At 39.3% G+C, this 13,430-nt stretch overlaps 1 protein-coding gene across 1 annotated transcript; it reads left to right on the top strand.

Annotated features, from left to right (window-relative positions):
• The first annotated feature begins 559 nt into the window (after positions 1-559).
• On the top strand, positions 560-11,798 carry WFS1 (wolframin ER transmembrane glycoprotein). The gene is made up of 7 exons (XM_089498463.1): positions 560-701; positions 2,339-2,421; positions 7,481-7,625; positions 8,053-8,223; positions 8,335-8,415; positions 9,372-9,517; positions 9,990-11,798. Exons 1-7 carry the CDS (start codon positions 560-562, stop codon positions 11,796-11,798), a joined length of 2,577 nt encoding a protein of 858 aa, XP_089354589.1.
• The last annotated feature ends 1,632 nt before the right edge of the window (positions 11,799-13,430 follow it).

Below are 13,430 nucleotides of genomic sequence, written 5' to 3' on the forward strand. Positions count from 1 at the left end.
AATGTACCATATAGTAACCCAACTCACCTGGTCAGTGTTTACTGACTAGATGTGTTTATATTTTTAGTGTGTGAGCGTCATTCTGAGAGTACATCATGCTTACGCTCGGATCTGTTCTGCAGGCTGTGAGTTTATTGAATGATGATTATTATCCCTTTAAGGTTAAACCCGGACTGTGTTTAAAAAGGCAATGTTTATTCAGAGCTCTGCTATGGGTTTTTGTCCAAGTTAGCTTGGCTTATATGCGTTTTTTCACGGCAGCCAAGGGCAAGGTGCTGATCGGATTTATGCACAATATTTGGTGCTTCGTTGTGTACGCTGTGAGTCTTCCCACATTTAACCCTTTTGTACCAGAGGGAGTAACAGCCATCGAGTGTTAAGAGATCTGTTATGCAGTATTATTGGTTACTCGATGTTTTGTTAAGATGATATATTTTCATGTGCTCTGTTTTTTCCCCTTTTTTGGTCATGCACTTATCGGTGGGTTGGTGAATGGAATGCGAATGGCATCTGGAAAACAGAATGTATGACTGTGTTTTCAAATCACTTTCCAGATAACATGGATCCAGACCCATCAGCGCCTCCCCAGGTACTTGGCAGGTCCCAGCTGAACGCTGCTACTGATACTGATGGTCATGAAGATGCACAGATACCGGGAGGATCTAGCTGTCCATCTTCTTGGGGCTTTTCAGCTGTGACAGGTAGGATCAGGAGAAATGTGGGATTCTAGATTTTTGGCATCCTTTTCCTTCCTTAACTAACTTCATTAAAGTGACTTCAGCATAGCTGGGATCTATGAAGGTCCACCTGCTTGACCCACAAGGCAGCCTTTAAGACTGGCCTGCTGATAACTGTACTAATCCTCTTGTTTGTTCTAGCAATTCCATTACTACCATTTTCCTAAGAGGTTTTCAGTACAAGAATCCTGTCTACTCCTTGCAGAATATAATCCGTCGGTTTTAATAATATACGTTAGCACATTTAATGGGGTCTCCGTTCCTGGGATTTAGAAGTTGTCGACTATGATTATCATTTCCAGTTAAGATATATTTCCAGACTTTGTGTTCCCATCATCCATTCCTTTTTCCAAGACCATTTCCATGGCGTCTTGTCTTTTTATCTGAAATGGTCTTGGGTCATTAACCTTTCTTCTATTGAATGTTCTATGTAAGATGTTGAGCAATGCAAAAAGAATGGCACCTGGACAGACCTGCATTTTCAGTAAAAGTTGAGTTGATTTTAGGGTATAAAGTATCTTTTCAGGTCAACGGAAACAATGAGTTAGTAATATGACCTTTCCGTGTAAATATCCGATTATTTAGGTAATACGATTCATTTTATGTACTTTTACTGGGGAAGCTATTAATCTGCTAAAACTAACATTGACTATTTCTCGTCCCTCATGTTGCCCTAAACGTTTTAAAGGATTTTATAATGTTTACGTAGTTGCTTATTGTTACTGAATCTAACGTCAACAGGACGCATCTGGTACCAACTAATGTGCACATCGTGCACTGAAATACTCAAGATATCTTCACAGGCTATGGAACCGCGTTAGCATGTTGTGTACTCATCAAGGTCACAGATAAATTCAGAGAGACGTTTCGGTGTAAAAATAACTGCGGCTTTTCTAGAAATATTTTCCATCAGAAATTCTTCTAGAACATTCTTTGAAATGAGCCAACATTGTTTATTTATTAGTGGCACTTATGGAAAAATGTTACAGTAGAATGTTAGGAACGTGGAAAAAATGAAATACCGACTAAGCAAGTTTGTGGAGTAGTAGTAATCAGTTGTGATCCATGGACCACCAGTGGCTCAGTGACACACTTTAAAGTGGTCCTTCAGGTGATATAAGGATTGTAAATTGGAGAACCTGTATGATTATTATTTTATTATTATCTTTAATTTAGTAAGCGCCAACAAATTCCACAGTGCTTTTAAATGGGGCAGTTAACACATATTTAACAAATATACTTTTATACGTGCAGACGCATCAGGAGTTGCCCCGTAAGCTTGCCATCTAGTCATATGGTACTTTTAAAGTTCCTGGCAGGAATGGTGGGCTTTTGAGGACCCCACTCTTGAGCTTACAATCTAAGGGATCTGTATAATCATGAGATACACGGTGTATGCAACCTTTCTTTAAATAGAGCTTTGGGAGTTAATGTTCACAGAATGGCAAAATAATACACTGATTTCTTTGATGGCAAATGTCACAGAATAGGGAGATGGTTCTAGCTGCCTAATGCTGTTAAAACCTGGTCTTCAAACTCAAAATATTGACTTGTAGGTAGCTTTGTTTGTGATCAATAATAAAAGTACTTTTTCATTGCAGATCCCTTGAGTGACGAAGAAGAAGCCACATTTCAGGAGTTGCTGGAAAAGGCCAAGAACGGCGACCCTAAGGCACAGAGCGAGGTAACAATAAGGGCGGGGAGTTGGAGTGACTCTTGGTCATCTCTGCTGGAAATATTAATCACTTCCAGTGACTCATTGAAATAAACACAGGCTGCTTTATCTTTACATATAGGAGCCCCATAACCCAAAAAAGTAACTACTCAGCTTGCTTCTAAAAATGATAAAATATCTGTAAATAAATAATGTTTGCCTTTGATTTTTTCACATACCATTCTCATCATCCAGTAGAAGTTTTTCAGTTATGGGTCTGTTGCTCAGAACTAGATTGTGCAGACTTTTAGATTTATAAAGTTTGTTTGTAGATGTAATACTGTATCTGCGTTTGAGAGCCCTGCTAACCGTTTTTGTGATGTAGATCACATCCTATTTTTGTCCATCTAAATCATAACCTTGCCGTTATCCCTCGTGTATCTCAATTGTCACTTGGTGAGTTAATTCCTCTGCCTGTTCCGAAGGTATTTATTGCTCTGCAGGGCTCCGTGCCGTTGCCAGACAGCAGTGCGTAAATCCCGTAACTCCCCACAGGGTAATAACTTAGCCAATGGATAGGAAGAAGGCAGTGCTTTTTCTGTGTAAAAATAAAGCGAGGAGCTGGTACTCTGGTGCTGTTTTTTTATTTTATTTAAGAAATGTGTGTGTATGTATGTATGTGTGTATATATATATATGTATGTATGTATGTGTGTATATATATATATATATGTATGTATGTGTGTATATATATATATATATGTATGTATGTGTGTATATATATATATATATGTATGTGTGTATATATATATATATATGTATGTGTGTATATATATATATATATATATATGTATGTGTGTATATATATATATATATATATATGTATGTGTGTATATATATATATATATATATATGTATGTGTGTATATATATATATATATATATATGTATGTGTGTATATATATATGTGTGTATATATATATATGTATGTGTGTATATATATATGTGTGTATATATATATGTATGTGTGTATATATATATGTATGTGTGTATATATATATATGTATGTGTGTATATATATATATGTATGTGTATATATATATATATGTGTATATATATATATGTATGTGTGTATATATATATATATGTGTGTGTGTATATATATATATGTGTGTGTGTATATATATATATGTGTGTGTGTATATATATATATATGTATGTGTATGTATATATATATATATGTATGTGTATGTATATATATATATATATATATATATACTCACACAAACACACCCTCTGTCTTATCTATACATATACACTAACTATCCTTTACCCATATACACACTCAATTCTGCCGCCTGTTTTGTCATCAACTAACTGACCCCCCCTGCAGTCCCAAAGTCGGCTCCCTCTGAGCGTGATCGGGAGGGCATATACTATCATACACGTGTAGAAACTCACATTAATGCACACACAGACACACACCAATATATCTAGATACTCACAGTAACACACATGCACAGTCACGCTAAAACACACAAGACACTCACAGAAACAAATGTTAACACCCCCCCAAGACTCTCGCATATACGCTAATATACCCAGACACAGCCACACGCTTAATCGCTCCCATTTCTAATTACCTCTACTCTCTCCCCCTCTTTATCTCTCGTCCTCATTATGTCTCTACTCATCTTATTTTCCCTCCTTCATCCCTTACCTTTCTCCCTCTCATTTTCTGTCCTGTGGTAGGAGCGCCATGTCTGTTCCTACAGAACTCTGCTTCAGTGTTCCCTCATGGTGAGCACAGCTTCGCTCCTGACCGTTCAGATATCCCCGCACTCTGGATCAGTCACCGGCACCAGCACAAGGGAGCGCTGAAACAGAGATCTGTGGGAGCAGACCTCGCACTCCCTTCATTTTGGGCCAGTTAGAGGAGACCCATGATCCCCCTCCCAACCGGCCTTGCTCCTCCAGTGATGTGCACTCCATCTCTGGGTGATGGGCACTTAGCCGACCGCTAGAGCCATACCATGATGTACCTTCACAAAAAGCCCTGGATATTGGGTAGGGTGGTATTTCCTCAGCCTTTTTTGGCAATACGCAAATTGTATACCAAGTAGTCCCAGGAGGCTTTCAGATCATGAGATAAAAGGCTGGATCATGGGTAGATGCGTGTTCTTGTTCATCTTCCAAGTAAGTAAAATTAAAGTTTTAAAAGAACTAAAACATTGTGTATTGAATTATTAATGCCTTATTAAAAAGCACACGTTGGACATGGTGGTGGGAGTTCCCCTTACAGAATGTGTGAAGGATACTGTAGAGCTCGTGGTTTAAGGGAGTCTTCAATACACGCCTATAAACATATCTTAAAAAAATCTGGAACTCCATTCAGCTAGTATAATGAATAAGGATTTAAGAATGCAGAGTAGGATTAAGGATACCTTAGAATTTTTTCCTATACAAAGTCTCCATGCCAACGCAGTGTTTCGGCCAGCGTGACATTTAAATTTCACTACTTGAGATAAGTTATCTCATATTAACTAAGGCAGTTATGATAATCGATAGTTAGTTTCAATGCTGTGTATTTTTTGGTTACTAAAATCTGTATATACCTCATCTACTAGGTTTTCTCCACAATGCATTCTCCATCCTACTAAATCTTTAGCCCTGGCCACAAATAATAATTTCCCGCCTGCTTTCTTCTACAGCAAAAGTGTCTGTGCTGAAAAGTAACCCACTTAAGTGTCTTTTTTTGTGTTTTGAAGGGCCACATCACTCTTAAATAGTACCTATTTTTTAAATTATTTTTCTAATTCTATTTTTTAAATATAAATAATCTCGCAAGGTAGACTTCACACATCCAGTGGGGTAATTATAACAATTCTTTACCCTAGTTTTTATGAAATCTATCGCTTTTTTTTGGGAGCCTCTGTGACCTAATCCAAGATCATGATGATAAGCTCAGACATTTCACAACAGGTCTGGCTTCAGGTTGTCCTGTTTCTGAGGACGTCTGTCCTTGTAGACCGAACGGCTTTGTTGTTTCCAGTGTGTCTGTGGAATAAAGTGTCCTGGGCAAACATTCAACCGCAAAACCTCTCTGAAAACATTTGCAAGAAGCCAGGCAAGTCAAGTGCTGACATTGAGACCAAAGACTAGATTGCCCCCCCACCCCGTAGGTATCACTGAGCTCCACGGCAATACAAACTTAAAAACTTTTGACATTATTTGCAGTAGTTACATAAAGCGCTGTTCTCTTGCTTAAGAGGTTGTAAAAATAATATAAAAACTATTAACACGTGGACCCTAGGCCTTTGAAACTGAAACCCTCTTTGGCCACGTGAGATGGGGGTTGGTATGGCCCGTTCCTGCATTTAAAATCTGATGCAGATGTCCATGGGGTGTATTCACTAAACCAGCAGTTCACAGGAGAGTTGAACTCCCCTGGATTGACTCTGCAATGTAAAGGGCCAACCCTAGCGAGCTTCTCCTGCGAAAACGGCTGAGCTGGCCCTGTGTTATGAAGGAACCGTTACTCTTGGTAGGGTCTTGAACGTCTCCTCGCAGAGTGAGGCTGGAGTCTTGCGGGAGATATTCACCGTAGCCGGCCTTTCATGAGACATGGCGAAGCCTGTTAGTTGAAGCATTTTACTAACTTGCAATCAGAACCCTGTGACTATTTTGAGCTCTTAACAAACTGACCCCAACGTTATCGGAGATTCCACTGAATCATTTTCTGGCCCCTGTCCACCAACGGTTGATGCCTTCCTTCAAGGACACGTTAGTTATTCTTTCTTGGGCTACAACAGGTGCAGCTCTACCTGCTTATCTACTAAAAGGATTTTTTTTCAAATAAAAGCTCTGCAGACCTTAATTCTGTATATACCTTCACAGACCAGGATGGTGAATTTCATCTCGGAACTCAAGGAAGTCATGCCTGTAAAATACTGGTCCCATTCTTACCCACCGACTGTCTTCTGATATATATCTATCTATATATCTATCTGTATATATGTGTGTGTATATATATATATATCTGTGAGCGTAGTTCGTACGGAAATATTACCGCCTCAGATAATTTGCCTTTCAGCTAAATATTTCCATTCAGTTTTACATAATAGTTACTGTAGGTTTATGAGGAGGAATATTGGCTTTAAAATATAATCTTATTCTGTGTGCTTTGACGTGTCGTCCATGCATGCTCTTTTTAATAGTGAACAAAAATATAAAAAAATGGTTATGTCGCACATGAAGAAAAAGATCTAGGTGATGTCCCTACACAGTCTACTGACGGAAAATGATTTGGAGAAGCAGAAAGACGAAGCGTGTGAAGCACATGTAAATGGACACAAAGTGTTATATGTCAATAAATATTCCACTAAGTAAATCTGTTATTTTTCATATTTAGTTGGGTATCCCTGACCTTTCATGTCTCCTTGGATACCTTTTGTCTCTACACCCGCTGTTATTTCTTTCTGCCCTCTTTGTGGGCTCTCTCCATGAACTCGATTATGTGTGTATATTCTCTTCTTTTGGGCTCTCTCCATGAACTCGATTATGTGTGTATATTCTCTTCTTTTCTCATTTGCATATGATTTGTTTGTCGAATGTGTTTAACGTAAAGATGCAGTAACCTCACTTGAGTTGCAACCTTTGCTGATGGCGCAGATGGTTAACTAAGGCACACGTTAGAACTTAACGGGTATTGAAGATTGTAAACGGGTTAAAGTGTTTTATGTCTGTATGAAAGTGTCTAGGACCTCTTCCAGATTACCTTCCGTTTAATTCATAAACAGAGGTGTCTTTAGTTTTGGCTTCAGCTGTCTCTTTGGTTTAGTCTGAATAGGCTGTCGGACAGTAGTGTGGACTGCCGAGATATTCTTCCCAGAAACCACACAATATGTGGTACAGATTATGATATCTTCAATTAAAGAAAAATCCAAAATGTGTAGTTGTTGTAGGCCATGGGCTCCTGGAATGGTTCTCCCTGTAGATGATATGGCACATCACCAAAGTCCACCCATACCCAACGGCATACAAAAAAGCCACTTGGAATGCAAACATTAATTGATGCTCCGTTTATTGCAGGTAGGGAAATCCTACTTGAAACTTGCCGAAGAACAAGACGAAGAAGTGAACAGCAGTGCAGCCGTTGACTGGTTCATTGAGTCTGCAAAACAAGGTCGCAGAGATGCGGTCAAGCTTTTACGCAGATGCCTGGCTGACCGGAGAGGTCTGTTCTATGTTTATTAATGTCTTATCTTAAATATAACAGACCACAGAATTAGAAGACAGTTTAGCTATTCAAGGTCAAAGTCTAGGTATCGAGTCAAATCGATAGCTGACTTTTTAGGTCCATTTATTTTTCTCTTAGCCATATCTGTCCCAAAGTTCATTCAAGGTCGTTAAAGCTAGTGCAGAAACAGCAGCAGTGGGTTTACTAACGAAAGTGTTTGCATATATCTGTCGTTGGGTCGTACAATAGGACCAATTAAGCCCCGCTCCCTAGTTGTGCATTAAACTATTCTCCCCAAATCAGGTGTCCTTCCTTTGGTAATGTTATGTAATATATAGTTCTTATCTCGCTCTTGGGAATTGCACCATGCCTTTAGTAGTGTGCCTCTGTATGAATCTAACCAGCAGACCTGTGTTTCCTTAAGGAATAACATCTGAAAATGAAGAAGAGGTAAAGAAGCTCTCCTCCGAGACCGAACTGGAAAGGGCTGTGAGGAAGGCAGCGCTGGTCATGTACTGGAAGCTCAACCCAAAGAGGAAGAAGCAGGTGTCTGTCTCAGAGCTGCTGGAAAACGTTGGCCAGGTTAATGCAGAAGGTCAGTGTGTGGGGGAGGCCGTCGATTTTGTGTTATATAGGAAAGCTTTTAGGAAAGCTCTTCCAGTCTTCAGTAAACAGAATAAATGTCGTCTCTAATTTTCTGTTTTAGATGCAGAGACGCAGCCAGGTCCCATTCCAAAGGCTGCCCAAAAACAGCGCCGGATGCTGGAACGGTTAGTCAGCAGTGAACGTGAGTAGATCATTTGCTGACAAATCATCTTGGGGAATTTGGGAGACGTTTATGTCATGTTACTTATTTTATCTTGATATCTGAAGACCTTCTGAAACTTTTTCCTGACATAAGGAAATTGTATCTAAGGGACAGACTCGGCCAAACCAGGTCGTAATAACGTGTAGATATGGAGCTTAGGTTACCAACAGTCAAGTTGTCTTTTAACAAACCAGCCATCGTAGTTATTATGACTGCTGTATTCTAGCTTTTTTACAAAGTGAACTTGCCAGAGATTTGTGAGTTTTGTGTTATCGTTAGGTACTGTAATTTGTCAACTGCTGCCTGTCCACTTCTATAAGTGTTCTATAAGAATGTTAGAAGAGGTGGGCACTCAAGTTGGTGGAATCTGAGGAGCTTCCACTCTTCACAAGCTTGGTCAAGTGCCCCATGGGATTTATTTAAAAAAAGGAAGAGTTATCCCTAGAAGAAATGGCCCTGCATAATGTATAATAAATAGACCCCACTGGCTTTCCCAGCTATTAATGGTATTATTATCTTTTGTTTATATAGTGCCAACAATTACCGAAGCGCTTCTTACAGTCCATATATTCAAAGGGTGACAAAACTAGAACTGACAGACTAAGACAGACGATACATTAGGCTAGAGAGGGCCTGGCTCACAAGCTTATGCCATCAAGTAGGAGCTGAAAAGAAAGCCTTAGAATGGTTATGGTGGGAAATTGTTGGTGTCGGGATAGAAACTGCCCCTGTCTGTCTTTTCTGGTCTTACATGAGGTTCTGAGAATTGCTATTAGAGTTGCAATAATATCCTGTTCATTTGGCTACCAAACAATGAACTTCATAAATGTGATAACAATAAGTTGAATGTTGTTCGATGTGATAAGCCCCAATTACAGGTTTTCTGCATTAATAATTTGTTAATTGAATCTTAACCACATCTTTCATTGTTCCAGCCAAGAGCTTCATTGCTTTGGATGATTTTGTCGAAATTACAAAAAAGTATGCAAAAGGCATCGTCCCGTCCAACTTATTTCTACATGACGATGAAGATGATGAGTTTGCTGGCAAAAGTCCAGATGAATTACCCCTCCAGCAGAAGGTACGTTTACTTATAGTAGGGCTACTACTTGAAGAGGAATGCTGAATCATATAGTGCTTGGATTATGTAGCTCAATTTTAAACTTGGTTTAAACAAGATTTATGTCTTAGAATAATAAGCAAAGATTCTGTATTCCTATCTTTTATTCACATTACACTTAAAATCGAGATGAGGCATCAATGGATTCAAACTGCACTTCCCAAAGTCTGTTCTCAACCCTTCTGCGTATTTAACATTTTTGTTTTGTCTGGCCATGCCTGGTTTACCAGTACCGGGTGTACCCCACTGATGGTGCTGCCTACCCTCTATCTCCTGCCAATTCCCTATGAACATTTGACTCTCCTTATCTTCTTTTATATCTAACAGATTTAAAAGTGTGCTAGATGAGCATTTTTACAATCATCACTATTGACAGAAATGCTTAGTTTCTCATCTTTCAGTATCTTTCAGTATCTTTCTGTCTTCTCCGTAGATCATGAAATATCCACTCCATGTCATCACGGAACTTAAAGAGTACCTTATCGATGCTGCATCGAAGGCTGGAATGCATTGGCTGTCTACCATCGTGCCCACGCATCACATTAACGCTCTTATCTTCTTTTTCATTATAAGTAACCTTACCATAGAATTTTTTTCCTTTTTTATTCCACTAGTGATTTTCTACTTGTCCTTTATTTCGATGGTGATTTGCACACTCAAAGTATTTCAGGACAGTAAAGCCTGGGAAAACTTCCGGACACTGACTGATCTCTTGCTTCGTTTCGAACCTAATCTGGATGTTGAACAAGCCGAAGTCAACTTTGGCTGGAACCACTTGGAGCCCTATTTCTACTTCCTGATATCTGTCGTCTTTGTTATCTTTTCCTTTCCTATTTCAGACAGACACTGGATCCCCTGTTCTGAACTTGCTACCATCTCGATTTTCTTTACAATCACTAGCTACCTGAGTCTCAGCACAAGTGCCGAACCGTACACCAGGAGGGCTTTGATGACAGAAGTGGCTGCTGGGTTACTTTCCCTGATTGACATTGTACCAGATTTTTTGCCCCAGCTCAAGTTACTTGGAAAGACATTTTTCACCGTGCCCATCGGTCATTTCATTGTATTGCGATTAAGTATCCCATGCCTCCTTTTCATATACTTATTCTATCACTTCTTGAGGATGGCCCAGTTACGGAATTTCAAAGGTGTCTATTGTTACTTGGTGCCGTATTTAGTGTGTTTCATGTGGTGCGAACTGTCTGTTGTAATTCTGCGTGAATCCACTGCCATTGGCCTTATTCGTGCATCGGTAGGGTATTTCTTGTTCTTGTTTGCCCTCCCAATACTTTTGGTTGGCATTGCTGTGATGTGCATTGTCCATTTCGTAAAATGGTTTATAGCATTAGAATTGACCAAGATCGTGGTAACCCTGGTATTATGTAGCATTCCATTGCTTATTCGTTGGTGGTCTAAAGCCAATTATTCTGTGTTGGATATGGTTAAGTCGCTTACCAAAAGTTCCATTGTGAAGCTGATATTGGTATGGATTACCGCAATTGTAATGTTTTGTTGGATATACGTGTATCGCTCTGAAGGAATGAAAGTTTACAATTCTACCTTAACCTGGCAGCAGTATGGCTTCATCTGTGGCCCAAGAGCGTGGAAGGAAACCAACATGGCTCGGACTCAGATTTTGTGCAGTCATCTTGAAGGGCACAGGGTGACCTGGACAGGGAGGTTCAAGTATGTTCGTGTTACAGAAATCGACAACAGTGCAGAGTCGGCTGTCAACATGCTCCCTCTGTTTATAGGAGATTGGATGAGATGCTTATACGGAGAAGTGTACCCAGCGTGTGATCCACAGAACGTCACTATTGAAGAAGAAGAACTTTGTCGTCTCAAGTTCCTCTCTAAACACACTTGCCACATGAAGAAGTTTGATCGCTATAAATTTGAGATAAGCGTGGGAATGCCGCTCAATGGTAAAAACGGAAACAAGTCAAACGAAGAAGACGACATTACAAAAGATATTGTGTTTAAAGCGAGTAACGAGTTTAAAACTGTGTTGCTAAACTTGAGGCAAGGGAGCCTGATAGAGTTCAGCACTATCCTTGAGGGACGGCTTGGCAGCAAGTGGCCCGTCTTTGAACTTAAAGCTATAAATTGCCTAAACTGCATGGCCAAGATCACTTCGGCATCGAGACACGTGAAGATTGAACATGACTGGAGGCGCAATGTCCATACAGCTATTAAATTTGCATTTAATTTTTTCTTCTCCCCATTCCTTTCAGCTGTATAGAAAGAAAGAGAGAAAAAGACCCTAAAGAACTGAAACTGTTATGGGGTCACTGTGACGCAAAGCAAAGTGAAGTCTCTTCTCAATATGTAGCTTTAACAGTAATCCTCACATTGCACTTCGGATGCACGTCGGATGTCCTCCCGATGTCTTATTTATAAGCGTTTATCTCCTTGCAAAGCTGTTGTTTCTTGTCTGGTGTCTTTTTGTGCCGGAACAAGACACTTTTTTAGAGCAGCGTTCCTGTAAAACTAACTTAAGCGTTGTTAAAGAGAGTTCACCATCATAGTGAGCATTTCTAAGCCCTTCTCGTTGGTGAGGATCTGCACACAAGTCTATCTGCACCAACACGTCAATCATGGTGCAGCTGGCCATTACCGATTACTGAACTGGACTTTCCGACACAGAACTTTGGTGGGATTATTTTTTTTTTTTTGTTGTTCTTTGTAATGCAATACAAATTTTTTTACTAGAGTTATTACAATCAATTTAAGGGGTTTGCCATGGCACTTACATGCACATTGGATGCGTTATTGAAAAAAATCTGAATGCTTAAAAAAAAACAAAAAACGTACTAACACTATAAATCATTATTCTTGCTCTAATCGTCTAATGTGGGGTACTTATTTCTTCAGTTGGTGGCTGTTTTTAAAGCATATATAGCTTTATCTTATGTGTAATATTCGTATATAAGCAGTTCTAGTGCTTCCTTCGAAAGAGGCAGTTCCGTGTCTTAAAGTTTTCTGATTCCATGTATAATTAACGTCCTATCATGGGATTATTTCATTTCCTCTGTATGAAGAGCAATATTTATCCTGATTTACAAAAGGTGTTTTTTTGTTTTGGAAAGTTGTCTTGCTTGTATTTTTTCTACGTTTAACACTAGTGCTGACGAATATAATGGCGCTTTGGTTTGATTCTTAATTGGGGGGGGGAGTATTTAAATGGCCTTATGTGAACAACAGTAAAAAAAAAAAAGTTGCCTTATCTAAAGATGGTATTTGTAATTATTTCAGAGATTTCCAAACGTTGCTGATTTATATCGCTTGGGTGATGGGTTCACAGGGTTCGCCAACGGTACATTTTAAAATGTATAAAAATATTTACATAAAAAGGGGTTAATCCCATTTTGTAATTGAGCGCTCCTTTGATAATGTGCTGCTGCTTCCATCTGATAACGAGATGCGGCATTTAAAGGCTGTAAAAGTGCGGTGATTGCACCCTCAGGATTTTTATTCTGCGAAGAGCCGGGTCACCTTGAAAGCGTCAGACCTCCTGGATTATCCTGCACCACATGAAATTAGAATGCAGACCTCGTTTGTGTTAGAAAACTGCTGTCTCCACATATTTCATTTGTCTTCCCAAAGACAAGTCTTAATATGCAGAAATAAAAGTGTTTATTAAAAAAAAAAAACACTTCAAGGGGGGTAATCACCAAATGTATTGGTGTACAGAAGCTACTCGAATTGCAATGTCTCTGTATTTGCTACACATAAAATGCATACTTCCCAGTGGTTATATATTAGACAGGTGCAGGGCCAGCAGAATCACTTCGGACATTATCGTTTAGTTTTTGGCGCATTCATTTTGGGGCACTGAATGTCTTTTCTCGGCGGTTCAGCTCAGACAAAATTC

This window comes from Sceloporus occidentalis, unplaced genomic scaffold (genome assembly GCF_023333645.1).
Source record: "Sceloporus occidentalis isolate IW3139 unplaced genomic scaffold, rSceOcc1.0.p SCAF_120, whole genome shotgun sequence".
Classification (NCBI taxonomy): Eukaryota; Metazoa; Chordata; class Lepidosauria; order Squamata; family Phrynosomatidae; genus Sceloporus; species Sceloporus occidentalis.

Excerpts from the sequence above, each read along its gene's own strand:
- WFS1 (XM_089498463.1), top strand. The coding sequence starts at position 560 with ATGGATCCAGACCCATCAGCGCCTCCCCAGGTACTTGGCAGGTCCCAG. Across the intron at positions 7,626-8,052 it reads ATGCCTGGCTGACCGGAGAG|GAATAACATCTGAAAATGAA; the intron begins GTCTGTTCTATG and ends TGTTTCCTTAAG. Across the intron at positions 8,416-9,371 it reads ACGGTTAGTCAGCAGTGAAC|CCAAGAGCTTCATTGCTTTG; the intron begins GTGAGTAGATCA and ends TCATTGTTCCAG.